This window comes from Xiphias gladius, chromosome 1 (assembly GCF_016859285.1).
Source record: "Xiphias gladius isolate SHS-SW01 ecotype Sanya breed wild chromosome 1, ASM1685928v1, whole genome shotgun sequence".
Lineage (NCBI taxonomy): Eukaryota > Metazoa > Chordata > Actinopteri > Istiophoriformes > Xiphiidae > Xiphias > Xiphias gladius.
Window position 1 is genome coordinate 14,724,324 of NC_053400.1, and position 13,602 is coordinate 14,737,925.

General features: G+C 40.6%; 2 protein-coding genes across 5 annotated transcripts in view; one reads left to right on the forward strand and one right to left on the reverse strand.

Moving 5' to 3' along the window:
- Positions 1-619: 619 nt before the first annotated feature.
- On the reverse strand, positions 620-9,979 carry si:dkey-127k13.1 (PWWP domain-containing DNA repair factor 3B). Of its 4 annotated transcripts, XM_040136522.1 has the most exons (15): positions 9,741-9,979; positions 9,057-9,148; positions 8,653-8,798; positions 8,199-8,521; positions 7,838-8,105; positions 7,407-7,547; positions 7,221-7,291; positions 6,943-7,019; positions 6,500-6,560; positions 6,324-6,399; positions 6,104-6,154; positions 5,741-5,982; positions 4,284-4,505; positions 4,066-4,154; positions 620-3,975 (listed from the first exon to the last, which is right to left on the reverse strand). In XM_040136522.1, the coding sequence occupies exons 3-15, from the start codon at positions 8,657-8,659 to the stop codon at positions 3,876-3,878; spliced, it is 1,728 nt and encodes a 575-aa protein (XP_039992456.1). In that variant the 5' UTR covers positions 8,660-8,798; positions 9,057-9,148; positions 9,741-9,979; the 3' UTR covers positions 620-3,875. The 4 variants fall into 4 exon arrangements, with proteins under 4 accessions (XP_039992456.1, XP_039992447.1, XP_039992465.1 ...); XM_040136513.1 differs by lacking the exon at positions 9,057-9,148; XM_040136531.1 differs by lacking the exon at positions 9,057-9,148 and having other exon boundaries at positions 8,653-8,825.
- A 2,690-nt stretch (positions 9,980-12,669) lies between these two features.
- kif26ba (kinesin family member 26Ba) overlaps positions 12,670-13,602 on the forward strand; it is an 82,344-nt gene continuing 81,411 nt past the window's right edge. Inside the window, exon 1 of the mRNA XM_040130235.1 lies at positions 12,670-12,733. Coding sequence (XP_039986169.1) covers positions 12,674-12,733 — 60 coding nt within the window. The 5' untranslated portion in view covers positions 12,670-12,673. The remainder of the gene's footprint in view (positions 12,734-13,602) is intronic.

The window sequence follows — 13,602 nt, forward strand, 5'->3', positions numbered from 1 at the left end:
CTGCTCCTGCCTCTCTGCAAGCGTGCTTCCTTGCTTGCTGCCTAAAATCACCTTTGTCTCATGGGGCTCAAGGGTCCACAACAACAGTGGTTTACAACCCAGACTCTCGAGAAGACAGGGAGAAACTAAAAGAAAATCATAGAAAGAGCAAATAAGTCCAATGGCTCAAATATTGTGGGGAAACAGCTTTCGTATCTTTAGTGCACATAAATTTGAATCTCCACTACAAAAGAAAAAATAGCCAAATCTTTTGCCTTTTCTGTAGCTTCCTCGTTGTAATTTAAGACGGGGAATTTACTTAATTTGCAACTCCTTCTTCTGTAGGAATATAAAGTTAGATAACAGTGTAACCTCATAAAGGATGTGGTTTTATTTTGCACAAGCACAACCCAGTAGCGAAGGTCCACTCCCAGCAGTAGTCCTTACATCATCACATTGCTCAACAAACATAAAAGTTCAGAATTACCGCACCATTGTCATCAATGTTAAGTTTCAGCTTTTCAGGGAGATCAATAAAAGAAAGCCTCTATGACCTGATGCACTGTGGAAAGGAAGGCAGCATGGAAGTAGGACAGAACTTTAGATTTTTATTAGGCCATTTATTTACCACTGGCAATTTCTTCTTATGGTTCACATGATCAGTGTGGATGCAATTGTGAATGTGTGATGATGACACTACCCAAAATGCCTCTGTAGTGAAAAAAAATTGATGCAAGTGGCACTTTTACATTGCACTGTATGAGAAATAATATTAAAAATATGTATGAGAAAAAGGAAGGAAGTTCTGCAGCAACATCAGCACAAGTACTGAGTGTTGAATTATAACAATGCCACCAAAAATAAAATAAACAAAAAACATTTCTGGTACAGCCTATGGAGCATCTAGTGCAGAAGTAGATGAGAAGAGTTTTGTTTCTTACCATTTGGGATGGTATTGTGTTACACAGGCAGTAGTTAAAGCAGTCAGAGAAAATAGTAGCAGAATGGAGAGTTGTTGTCTTTTTTTTTTTTAATCTTATAATCACAATATTTTGGAATGTATGGAACTGGAAGTAGATCCTTTTTCTGTTCGAGCCGTCTTGTTCAACTTCAAACCTGAAGCATTCTTTTTTTAAGTAATCTTTATATTAGGGATACAAAAATGAACTCGCAAGTATAGAATTACAAGTATTTCCCATTTTTGTTATGACAGGAACATCCCCAGGGGCCTTAAAGAGGGCCGTGACAAAGAAGCACCAAAACATTGTCTCTGTCACTGTTATCACTCCAGATTTTTTGGTGCGTAGCCCAGGACAAAAGAAAAACATATGGCTCAGGTTACAAGAGGAAGTGTGACATCTGTCACATGCAATATTTGGATAGATTTCAGATGGTCAAGATTTTGAAAACAGAACTGTGTTATACCTTGAATTGCATAAGTCGTAGTCTTGCACAAGGCGTACTATAACATACACTGTACACAGCTTCATCCCACATTTGATCCAAGAAATCTATCCCCGGTTCCTGCTCCCAAGCAGTTCTAGGTCTGGCAACAGAATGACCATCGAAAGCCAATGGTTGTTCATATACCATATCCTGGATATGAAGGATTTCTGATGGGATTTTAGGGTAGAAAAAGTGATCCCATGGCTAGTTAGTTGGGAGGGAAGTGCAGCATGGAAAAACAGAGGAGGCACATTTTCTAAATTGAAAGAAATGGAACAAGTGGGATGTAAGCAAATTAAAATCTGTGGATAGATCTGAGAAGTTAGAAAAAGTGCCATCTTTTTAAAGGTCTCTAAAAAGCTTAATGCTTCAACTCTGCCACAACATGTAATGGGAAACCATGAGTGATGTGGGGAAATAGGTGATCAGGCATCACCAAGACATCAGGATGGAGGCTGACATAAACTTAAAATGATGTCTGAATTGAAACCAAATCCTAAGGGTAGACAGCACAACAGGGCTACTTTTAAAGCCAGAGAGCTGATTGGTACGGAGGAGATGAGCAGGGCCATCAGGGAAGATGAGGAACCTCCAACCTACGACATAACAACCCAGGAGACTGAAGCCAATAACTCAATTTGTGAATATGTGCTGACCAATAGTGGAGCAGAAAATTGGGTGAGGAAAGTCTGGCACTGAATTTAAATTTTTACAATGATGATTTCCTCACCCTGGGTGCCTTCCCACCGCACAAAAAGGTGGTAACAATTTGGTCCACAGATTAGAAAAAAACATTTGGGCAAAAACAAAGGTATACAGTGAAACAAAGAGAAATCTAGGCAAGACATTCATTTTTACCCCATTAATTCTATTTATCAGTGATAAAGGCAAGGAGTTCCAACTATGGAAGTCTGCCTTGACCTTGGTGACCAAGGGTAAGAAATTTCCCTAGATATATAAACCCTGACAAGCTGAGTTTGAAATTAATATCAGATTGTTTAAGTAACAAAGCCAATGAATTTATAGCAGTCAGAAGATTCACTTTATAACCCGAGAAGGACCCAAATCTCTTCAGCAAGGACTAGATTGACGTAATGCTAGTCAGTCACAGAAAGCAACAACTTCATTTCAATTCTAGCACGGGAGATGCCGTGGAAAGAGAGAAAGATGTTAATGCAATTGAAAGAGTTTCAATGGCCGTACAGTAATCCTTAATGTACGAGGACTCAGTCATCGGAAGAAGTTTTTGTTTTATGAAAAATAAGCAATTCCTTTTTAACAATACTTGGCAATCTCAGAAGTCAGGAACAGCCATGGCCTCACAATTTTCATGCAATTACAATATACTCTCCATGGGAAAAGTTCAATACACTAATTAATCATGCATAAATACAGACATTTTTAGACTAATTTCCTTATCTGAAAAGGTACAGAATGAGTTATAAATAAATGTCTGGGTTGACAGCCATTCTTTCAATATGTAAAAAGGGGGCCCGACGGCTCTTTTTTTTTTTTTCTTGAGACCCCCTGGTGGCTTTGCAACTGGGTTCATGCATCACCTGGGGTATCATGTTAAGATGATGACTTGTATTGAAAGGTCTGTTTTTTTATTTGGCACTTGTCCATCCTTTGCTATGAGAAAGCATTTGCTATTGGACTAAGTGGTTTATGAAAAATGTATTTTTTATAAAACAAGCACACAAGCATACACATTCAACAGTTAATTCATGTAAAAGACTGAGCACTGTGAGGAATTCAGCAGCATATATACTGTCAACTAAGAGTGATGAGCTAAAGCTAGGTATTTAGAACATTTTTATCAATATTACTGCCGAAATTTTGAAGCCATCCTCTTTGATTCACATTTTGAACAGCTTTTAAGATTAAAATCCAGTACTAACAGATGGGTGACAAATTAAAGGAAAAACCAACACAAAGTGTCTTAGTCAGGGGTTAGGCCACCACATGTTGCCAGAACAGCTTCAATGCTCCTTGGCCTTGAACCTTCAAGTCTTTGGAACTCTGCTGGAGGGATGAACCCCATTCTACCAAAAGATATTCCCTCATTTGGTGTTTCGATGATGGTGGTGGAGAGCGCTGTCTTTACACGTCAGTCCAAAATCTCCCGTAGGTGTTCAGTTGCTTCGAGGTCTGGTGACTGCGAAGGCCATAGCATATGATTCACATCATTTTCATACTCATTAAACCATTCAGTGACCCTTCATGCCCTACGGGTGGGGGCATTGTTATCCTGTTTCTCTACTCATTTATTCAGGTTTTTTCCATTAATTTGTCACCCGTCTGTACATGTACAGTGTGTTAAAAAAACGCAAAGGAGAGCCGAGTAAGTGCGCTGTGATTTATCATGGATTTCAAGGCACATAGATATGACTACATTGCCAAAAAAAAAAAAAAAAAAAAAAAAGAACAATACAAAAACACTCAGTCTTCTAATTGATGGGGTCAGGGAATGACGTAAGTGCAGTGTTCTGATGCTGTGATTTTTTCCTTATCTGCTGTTCAATCATCAAGTCAAACTCCTGTCTTTCTCTGGAAAAAAAAGAAAAAAATACAGTCATTGATCATATGCAGTATTTAATGTAAAAATGGTTCCTTTAATGGTTTAATTCAAACTCTTACCTGTTGCTTATACATCGTCCTTTTAGGTACTTTTCCTCTGCCTTTTTTACTGAGACATTGTCCACCCCAGCTATGGCATAGATAATGGCCTGGACAGAAAGACAATGATTTTACAACACCTGCAACAACACTGTGAACTGCACATCAGGAAACACACCATAAGCTACTATAATAGACAAATATAACACAAATGAGCGCTGATGAAAGCTTAAGCTCACCTCAGGAAGAAGCACATCTAGGACAAAAGGGACACGTTCCGAGGATTTCACCTCAGCGAGGCAGGTATCGGTGGCTATGGCTGTCGAGTGGAGCTCGTTTAGGTACCTATAGACCTGGTCCAACTGCTGGTCATCTTCCAGGTATGTGTTCACCACCCGTCTTCGATTGGCACTCAGAAAAGAGCGAAGCCATCTGGACTGCTGCTGCCCACGGATCACAGCCTGTAAGGAGAGTGATATGGTAAGGGTGGATTTATTATCTAGCATGTCCTTTTTTAGTCTGACATACATGTATATGCCTATGAATATATTAACCACATTTGGTTTTTTAAAAATCTCACAGAGGATGTCATTAGTTTCTCTTGCACGCATCGATAGCAGAGACTCCTATGTCAAATAAAAAATGAATGAACATATGTAGAAATCTAAAACAAATGTATTGCTTTCATAAATATTCACCCATGTCTCTGTTTGTTTCAGCTTTGTACACCTGGGTGCACCTGTTTGTCTTTGCAAAACTGGTTGAGCTCTTGCCAGTTACACATTTGTTGGGAGTGAACAGATATTTGGAATTTGCCGAAACCTCCTGACTTGACTGAGGTCAACACTCAGGACACTCGTTGTGGCCTCCATCACTTGCCCTACTGACATGGACATCTAGTTTTTTTTTAAGATGGCCTGTTCTGGTGGATTTATGATAGACCTTAAATGTAATCTGTGTAATTATTAAGTGCCTTCAGAATTTATCATTGATACTTTTCTTAAATCGGTACAATGGGTCTGGAATGTTGTCTTGACTTTCATGATGTAGTTTTTACCAGGCAACGGACTGACCACCTTCCTGTAACAGTTGTTTTACAGCAGTTTTACCGAAAAACCATGGGTCACACCTTGATTTCATGCAAGCGATCTCTACTTATGGATTTTTTTATGTGATATATTTGTATATTTATGTGCATAATATTTGTTGTTAATTAAGATCCATTTGTTTTTGCTTTCACATCAAAGATTTTTTTTTCTGTTAATAAGAGTCAAAAAGGCTTAATAATGTTCAGTGTTTAATTTTGTAAAACTAAGAATGAAAAAGCCCGATTGTGTTTCTCATTACATGAAAAACATTGGTGGGACACTGAAAAATTAATTTGATTGATTCCTTCAAATCATTGGTGATAGTTAAACATGTAGAACTGGTTCATCTCATCAAATAAAATAGCACTGACAGTGTTATAAACTGTAACGAATGGCACCTGGCTGGAGTATACGTCCATGCAAAACATCCAGTGATAATAATACTTTTTCACAGTACACAAATTTGAATGGCCAAGCCACTGCTAGGCGTACCAAAATGTTTCTGAAGGGAAGCATTACCAACATGAATCTGGATTAAAGTGTATTGAGAAAGTATTTGCTTAATGCAAGAACTACTACAGCAATACAAGAGGCTTTATAAAGCCTACCAGAAGACGTCCTTCCACCATGCGCTGCTTGACGATAAAATGTACAAGCTTCTCATTAGCACGGTTGTGGGCGGCATGAGTCCGGTCTGGCAGCAGCCTCTTTGAACTCCTGCTGACCTCCCTCTGCTGGTCACTAAAGGAGTCCTCCATATGACTGTCACACAGCTCCTCCATTATTGTATCACTGGTGATGGTCAGTCTCTCTGAGGCTGCCAGCGGGTACTTCCTCCTCACTGGATAGCCTGGAATAGTTAAAAACAAACAGTAAAGAGCATTGCCAGGACCAAGTGGGGCTGCAAATGTACTCAAGAAGCCTAATATTCTGTGGTGCCATGTTAATGAATGTCATATAACAAAACTTACTCATGTCATGAGCAAAGTACTCAATGAAGGAGCCAGAAAATGAGCCACACGCTACAAAGACAAAACATGATTAATTAAGCAATTAATTCTACAATATCAGAACAACACTGTTTCCATAAAATGCATGTAAATATAATGTATAATAATATAATAATATGTAAATATGGGAGTGTCCTACATCTGTTTCTGTCTGCATAAGCATCAAATGGACAATACTTACCAATCCGTATTCTGTAGTCTGCTATGAGCTCCATGGACCACTCAATTGCAGTATCATACTTTTCTTTGGCTTTGCACTATGACAAAACCAATATGAGAGACAGAGATAGTCTGCCACTATGTCAGAAAAATACTGTTTTCAGAAAATCCAGTGTATAATTTCTGAGCAACTCTTACCACCAGCTCATCAGTTTCTGTACAGTCCAAAGGCTTCAGGGTTTTCAGAGCCACAGAAAACCTTCAAGAACAAAAACATACAAGTAAAACTAAATTCCTGATGATTTAAACATTAACTGCAATTTGCTCAGTAATGTTTTGTTTAACTATCTGGATTTGTGCAGCCAGGTTTAATGACATCACATCAGACTGTGAGGGGTTTTTTACTGCAACATCTAGTTTCACAGGATGGCTACATGACCTGCATTCATTTTAACTCATTTTTAGACACCACTGTTGGCTATCCCCAAAAGCCACACGCTGTCTTCAGGATCAGAAATTGTGACCCGCAGAGACTCTCTATGGCCTAGGGACCCTCACAGCCTATAGTGCAATCATATACACTTTAAAAGTGCAGAGGCATTAATCAACAGAGCAGTGAGAAAATACATTTTATTTCCTACCCTTTCTTTTTGTGAATCATTGGGTCATCAATGAACATGATGCTGGCTTTTTTCTGCTTACGGTTCACACTTTTTACCTGCAGAGAAATATAGTTAACATTTTAAAACCATTAGAGCTAGGAATTTACTAGCTCAAGCCTCTCTAATGTGAGGAATTGCTGATTCTCTGGATGTAGGCAAAAATCTTAGTGAGAAATTGTGCATTGTTCCATCAAAAAACTTTTATAAAAGCGTGTGCTAATGCGAAACCCATGATCCATGCAGGTTTTTGCACTCACCAATGCAGGCCAGAATGGATAACTTCTAAATTTGTACCACACAAATGCCCCTTCTGTAATGGAGGGGGGCTCTGAAACACAATAGTACAAACAATCCACTTAAAATATACAGCATGTATACATAGTCCAGTCCATATTTAGTCCTTGTAGAGGTTATCTGCATTCAGTCACTGCAGTCTCTCTCACTTTTGTCCATCTGCATCAGGAAACTTGGTAGCTCCTCCTCTTCCTCATCACTTCCCTCATCTTCCTGGAAAAACAAAGATGGCAGCTGTTCCTCATGGTGACTCAGCTCTATTGATAGATCTGAAGACAGCAAAGACTCATCTTTTTGGTGGGTGGGGGATGTAGAGGAAAAGCAATAATACAGAATTAGAGCAGATCATTTTACTCACCTAAAAGATTTATAATGGGAGATTATCTATCAGCAGTAGTTACTAGCCTAACAAAAATGAGTCCATACAGAGCATAACATTTTTAAGACGGATTTTGTAAAACTTGTGATTGTGCACAATTTATTATACGCTAGAATGAGGAGGTGATGACTTCCTACAACACACCATGTCTTAAAAGCATCATGTTGTCTCCGCATGAGACGAACAGTAAGGAGACACTACCTTGCTCTGCTCCATCAGGCGTCTTAAGTTCAAATCTTGGTCTAGAGCGTTTGGATGACCGAGAATTGGTATCCCTCGGTAAATTCCCTCTCTCAATCTGCAGCCTCTTGCTGCGCCGGCACTTGGCTTGTAGTCCATTGGTTTTACTGCAGGTCTGCGTTTGCTCTTTCGTCACCCTTTTTCTGACTTGTCTTGGCTGGGTAGCATGACGCCTGTTGCATTTTCTTTGATTTTTTGATTCGCAGCATGGTGAATCTACCTCTGATGTCTACAACAAAACAGATGTTAAAGGAGTTCAATATCATCTCTGGGGTCAAAATACAGAAACAATATTTATCAGTAAAAAAAAATTATCAAACACCTTTAATTGAGTGATGACTTCAGTGTATTCTAGCTCTGCTTGTTTTGTTCCAGGAGGGGACTTTGAGATATTGGACAGGTTGTCAGTGGAGGTGCTGTGTACTTGTGTGGGGGGCCAACAGACTTCCTGTGTCTGTCTTGTTTGTCTCCTGCTTCTTTTTGGAGTACTTGTTAAGGAACATGCTGAGGACTGGTTAAAAATGGCAAAATCACTGCCTGGCACAGCATTTGATTCCTCTGTGACTGGAGATGAAACAGTGTCTGAGGTGACTTTATTTGCTGGAGTCCTCTTAGGTTCCCTTTTTCTTGCTTTCCGCGGTCCACCTGAAAGATCATTCATAGTCGTATTTCCACTGTCATTTGATGTTGCTTCTTACCCAGATTTAGCAGAGTACCAAAAGCATTTTAATTGCTTACAAAAATCAGAAAGTGAATAAGATTATATGTTGGGTTACCTTTCATTGTTGGCGTAGTCCTCTCGCTGGAGAGATTTCCCTTGAGCTCATTGGTTCAGAAGTCTATTGAAGTATCAAGATGTGAGATTTATCAGGGCAGATTTCCTTCACCTGGGTATGTGAGTCTCCTGCGCTGGCCCTAGGGCCTGACAGACAGGTGAGAGGATTACCGGCTGTGTGACAGGAACGAGAAATATAGGAAATACTGTTGGGCCTGTTTGCCCTACCTAGTAAACTGTACTTTCGCGCTAGCGTTAGGCCATGTCGACAGTGAAGGGAATGTCACTTTCACACTGCGTTCATTATTTACATCTTCTTACGCCAGGTAAAATGAACGTACGGGAAAGCCCGTTGCCACGGAAACAGGATCAAAACATGCCTCGTACATTTAAAAACCAACTCACCGACTTAGTTATGTTGTTATGGCGTTAGAAAGTAATTTGCTTGCGTCGAAGATAAACATCAGATATACAAGGGTGCACCCCCCGCGACGTTACTGCAAGAAAGTTCAACAGTTCAGCTCATGTTTTCACAGAAGACCTAGCATTAAAGTGTGCAGCAATTTATAACGCCATCAATATCACACACACGCGAAAACACCAAGCTAAACCACCGCAACAGCAAGGTTAAATGTTTCAAGTGATGCAGTGGAACACACTACGACATGAGCTGCGGGCTAACACGGTAGCTGGACAGAGGCAAGACAACTTAACGCTAACGGGCTGCTAGCAAACAAGTAAACACGACATCGTTTACTTTTCACTTTAGCGTGCTAGTAAACACCCACAAAAATCTCGAGCACTGAAAACAGCGACTGTTGTTTATTGCTTAGCCCACAGCGTGACATAACAAACAAGAAGACGTCCTTCAGAGTTAGGTTTGCACGAATCTTAATGCAAGTTTTGTGTCAGCTACATCTGTTACTCAGCGCAACCCACAAACACTAACGTCAGGCACAAGAAAAACATTCAGTGCAGCAGTAAGGGACATGTACGTCTCCAAAACTAGGAGGTGAAACCATGCGAGTGACTGACAAGTTTTACCTCGGCCAAAACGAAATAGTAACTGATGTAAAACTAGCCACTCACCTTAAAAATCTTAAATTCAGCCTACTGTTTGGATAGTTAACTACCAACTTCAGTGTAGTGAGGACTTAGGGTATCACCGCGCCTGCAGAGATTCACTGCTAAACAACGTTGTTTCTCGCGGACTAAAAAAAAAAAGACTTCCAATTTGCGATAAAGTGTTTAAATGTTTAGTGTAGTGAAACCAACAAGCACACACAGTTCCTCTGCGAGCAGAGACTACTACTACCTTGTTGTTGGCAGTACTCAAGGCTCGTAAACCAGTACTAAAGACGAGTACTGCCACCTACTGTACTGGAGTGCGTAGAATCATCTGACCACTGGTCATAAATGGAGGTTTAGAGCCGAAACCACAGGTCGTCGTTTGTTCGTTTTTTTTGCAAGAAAGAAGCAGCTGCCACCTTACCTCTGTTTTGTTTTCTCTCCACCTATGCCTAGCCCTCTCAAGCTCCATTCCTGCCTGTCGTCTAACTTTGACTTTGCAATAAAATGCATCTGTTTTACATCAAACAGTAGGCTACTGGTTTTCACAAAATCGAAAAGACAAATATTTGAAGACCTATTTTCTGTTAATGCAGTGTAGAGTTAAAACTACATGCTTAAGTCTTACTGTGTCCTATATGCCAGATACTATATCACCGTGTTTCAACAACCTTTTTTCTGTGATGCCTTTTTTTTTTTTTTTTTGCCTCCCATTCCTTCTGCCACTCTTACAAATAACTATATACCAGTCTTTGCCAAATTTTCTTCATGTCAATTCAGTCAACATCTACAAATGCAGCGGCCAAGCAAAACTGTCTTATGAACATTATTTGCACTCAGTAGCCAGTTTATTAGGCACACATAGATAAAACTACTAGGATGTTGTTTGTGGCGCGGTTAAACTGTATTGCATTATACAAAGATATGTTGCTATTGTACCGCCTACCCTCAGTGATACTAGTCGTGTGGACAAAATAATAGAAAAATCTGTCGGTGTAATGCTACACAAATTAACAGCACCATAAACTACATCCTCCAAAATGATCATGCAGTTTGATCATCTCCCGTCTAAAAAGGTTTCAAGAGAAACTGAACAATATAAACTGGGATTTATTACAGTACTGTTGGATTGGACTGACGTAGTTTTATCCAGGTCTACCTAATAAACTGATCACTAGTAGAGGGTTACTTAAGTGCAGAAAACAAACAAACAAACCAACAAATTTCTGTATGTATTTCTGCAATATAGTTTGTGTGACATTAACATTTTATGTGGCCTTTTTAAAATTTCACACAAGATTTGATATTCCTTAATGCTGCAAACCGTAACAGTTGAAATTTCTATAAATTCAGATAGAAATCTGAAAAAAATGGCACCATCACCATAAACATTTTTCAAGCGGTCTCGAGATGCCATTTGCTCTCTCAGCTGTATGTCTCCAGCAATAACTTTGTGACAACAGCAGGGGGCACTGTGTAGCCACTTATATACTGCTCTCCATTGCAATACAATGGTTCCTTAAGTGAGTTCATACAGGGGTGTCTCCTCCATCAGAAGTTTAGAAGTTAATGCAGAGGTTTCAGGGCGCTTTTCATATATCAGTACCCTACTTCATTAAAAGAAGTTCCCAGAGGTTTAGCCAGGATTTTATAAACTACGAGGCCATGATACACCAATGCAGCCCCCTGGATCCTAAAATGTTAAATGTTTTAGTTGTGTGGGTTTTCCCGAATTTCATTCATTCAGTTGACTGTTAATTAGGTGATATTTTCTGCAAATGTGTCTAAATTTTGACATAAAGGTCTAAATGCTGTTTTCAAGACTGCCAGGAATCAAATTCCAGCAGGGAAATGATTAATATTTTTGTTTTCGTTGGCCTGAAAGTATCTTAACTAAATGATATTCCATGTAGCAATACTGGAATCAGTCTAAAATTACCCCATGTGTTAGTTTATTTTAACTGTGTAGTGCAAGACCTCAGTGTCCTCAATGCTACAGCCATGGAAGTGCCCCTTAAATTATAGTAGGCCTACGTACAGGTGTCTCAGGTTCTAGCTTTAAGATTAACTGATTATCCTAATAACGACATCCTAAAGTATTGTGACAATTCTCTAAAGAAGCAGCAGTCCACCTGCCACTCAGCTGGAACCTCTGGATGTGTATTGGCCTGTGGTCGTTGAGGGGCTGGGCGGCCCCGCCCTTATCCAGATGTGCGCCTCTCTCCTTCCTCAGTCCACTGCTGGCTTCAGCAGAGTGCGGAGCCTCGGGAAGTCAACAGGAGGGTGCGCGTAGTAACACTTAAACTACAAACAGCGAGGGACTGGCGCCTTTCAGCTGTGGTCTGCACCAGCTAGATGTTATTCGATCTAATGAGTCGAGACTTGGTCTTCAGCCAATGAGACTTGAGCCGTGCGTTTGGAAGTTGTCCCGTTTTTTTTTTTGTTTTTTTTTTTGGTTTTTGTTTTATTTCAGCTGGCCAGCCTCAGACGCAGAGCTGATGGAGGGAGGCAGGGCTGAGCGCGCTGCCAGTCCGGAGCGCTGTTGAGCAGAGACCCCCATTCAGCGCAGAGCTGACTCTGCTGACAGGGAGCGGTCTGCCTTCACGCACGACCTGTGTGAATCCTCAGTCCGCTTTTTACAAGTGATTCGAGGGCTCTCTCTACAAAAGCAGCAACCCTTGGAGAGAAGAAAACAAAACCATTTCGGTTTTATTTATTTATTTATTTATTTTTGTTCGTTTGTTAGCGGCGGAATGGGGATGTGACCGGTTGCCACATCCACTTGGAAGTGGCGTGAGGGTGCCTCCAGATTGAGAAGGGCAATCTGCAGGGGCGTGTAGTTAATTGAAATCGACCGGGTGGTCTCTTTTTGAATGTGACGCAGCAGCAGCGGCAGCAGAGGTTCTTTTCTCCTTTCCTCTCCTCTCCTCCTCCCCCCTTCTCTCACCTCCAACATGACTTCACTGTCGGGGACCAAGGAGAGGTCTGTGAGCAGCCGGAGCAGAAAATATGGGGTAGGTTATTCATTCCAGTAGCCGAGAGGTGGACACACCTCTGTTACCTGTAATCCTGTTAAACATAAAAACTTATCGTCCATTCAGTGCTGCATGCAATTCATCTCACACCGCCCACCCTTTTCAAAGGGAAACTCTAGTGTGCTCACCTCTGTCAGGCTGACGTAAGTACGAAGCTCTCATTTGATTTCTGTCCATGCTGCTGATCGATTGCTTGGTGAAGACCACATTTTTCACATTAGTGCTCTTAGTGTCACAACAGTGGCATGCATTTTCTCTGATAGATCTCCCACATCTCTTAATTACCACTAACTGAGGACCTGGCAGCTAAATAGGGTATTACACCCACACCTGTGTCACTGTTTATGGCTACAGCCTTATTGATGTTAATTTATAACACGGGTTGGCTCACATTATACCAACCTCTCCACTTGGAGATGACTTGAGCATTCCCACCTATCAGCCTACCCATTTCTGCCTTATTATAGCCCTTGTGAGGGATGACAGTACAGTAGCTAAAGTACCCAACCTCTCCAGCCAACACCACATCAATGGGTCTCTCCTCTCTGACTGGATTTACCCAGCCACAAAAGATCTAATTTTCAACTCCTTGCGGCTCATTTGATGTTCACATGTGGCTGTCTGAGTAGGGAAAAATAACACAGGTCTACACACAGAATCTGACTTGATCCTATTAAGTTGTTCATAGAAGCATCCTATCTGATGACTGCCCGGGCTTGGGGCCCTAGCACCATCGCAGGGAATGTTTAATATTTCTTACTGTTTTCTGAGTTTTAACTGAATGACCATTTGAGTTATGGATTTGTGGACAGACTTGTATAGCTTTTTATCATGGCAAACTTTTGACT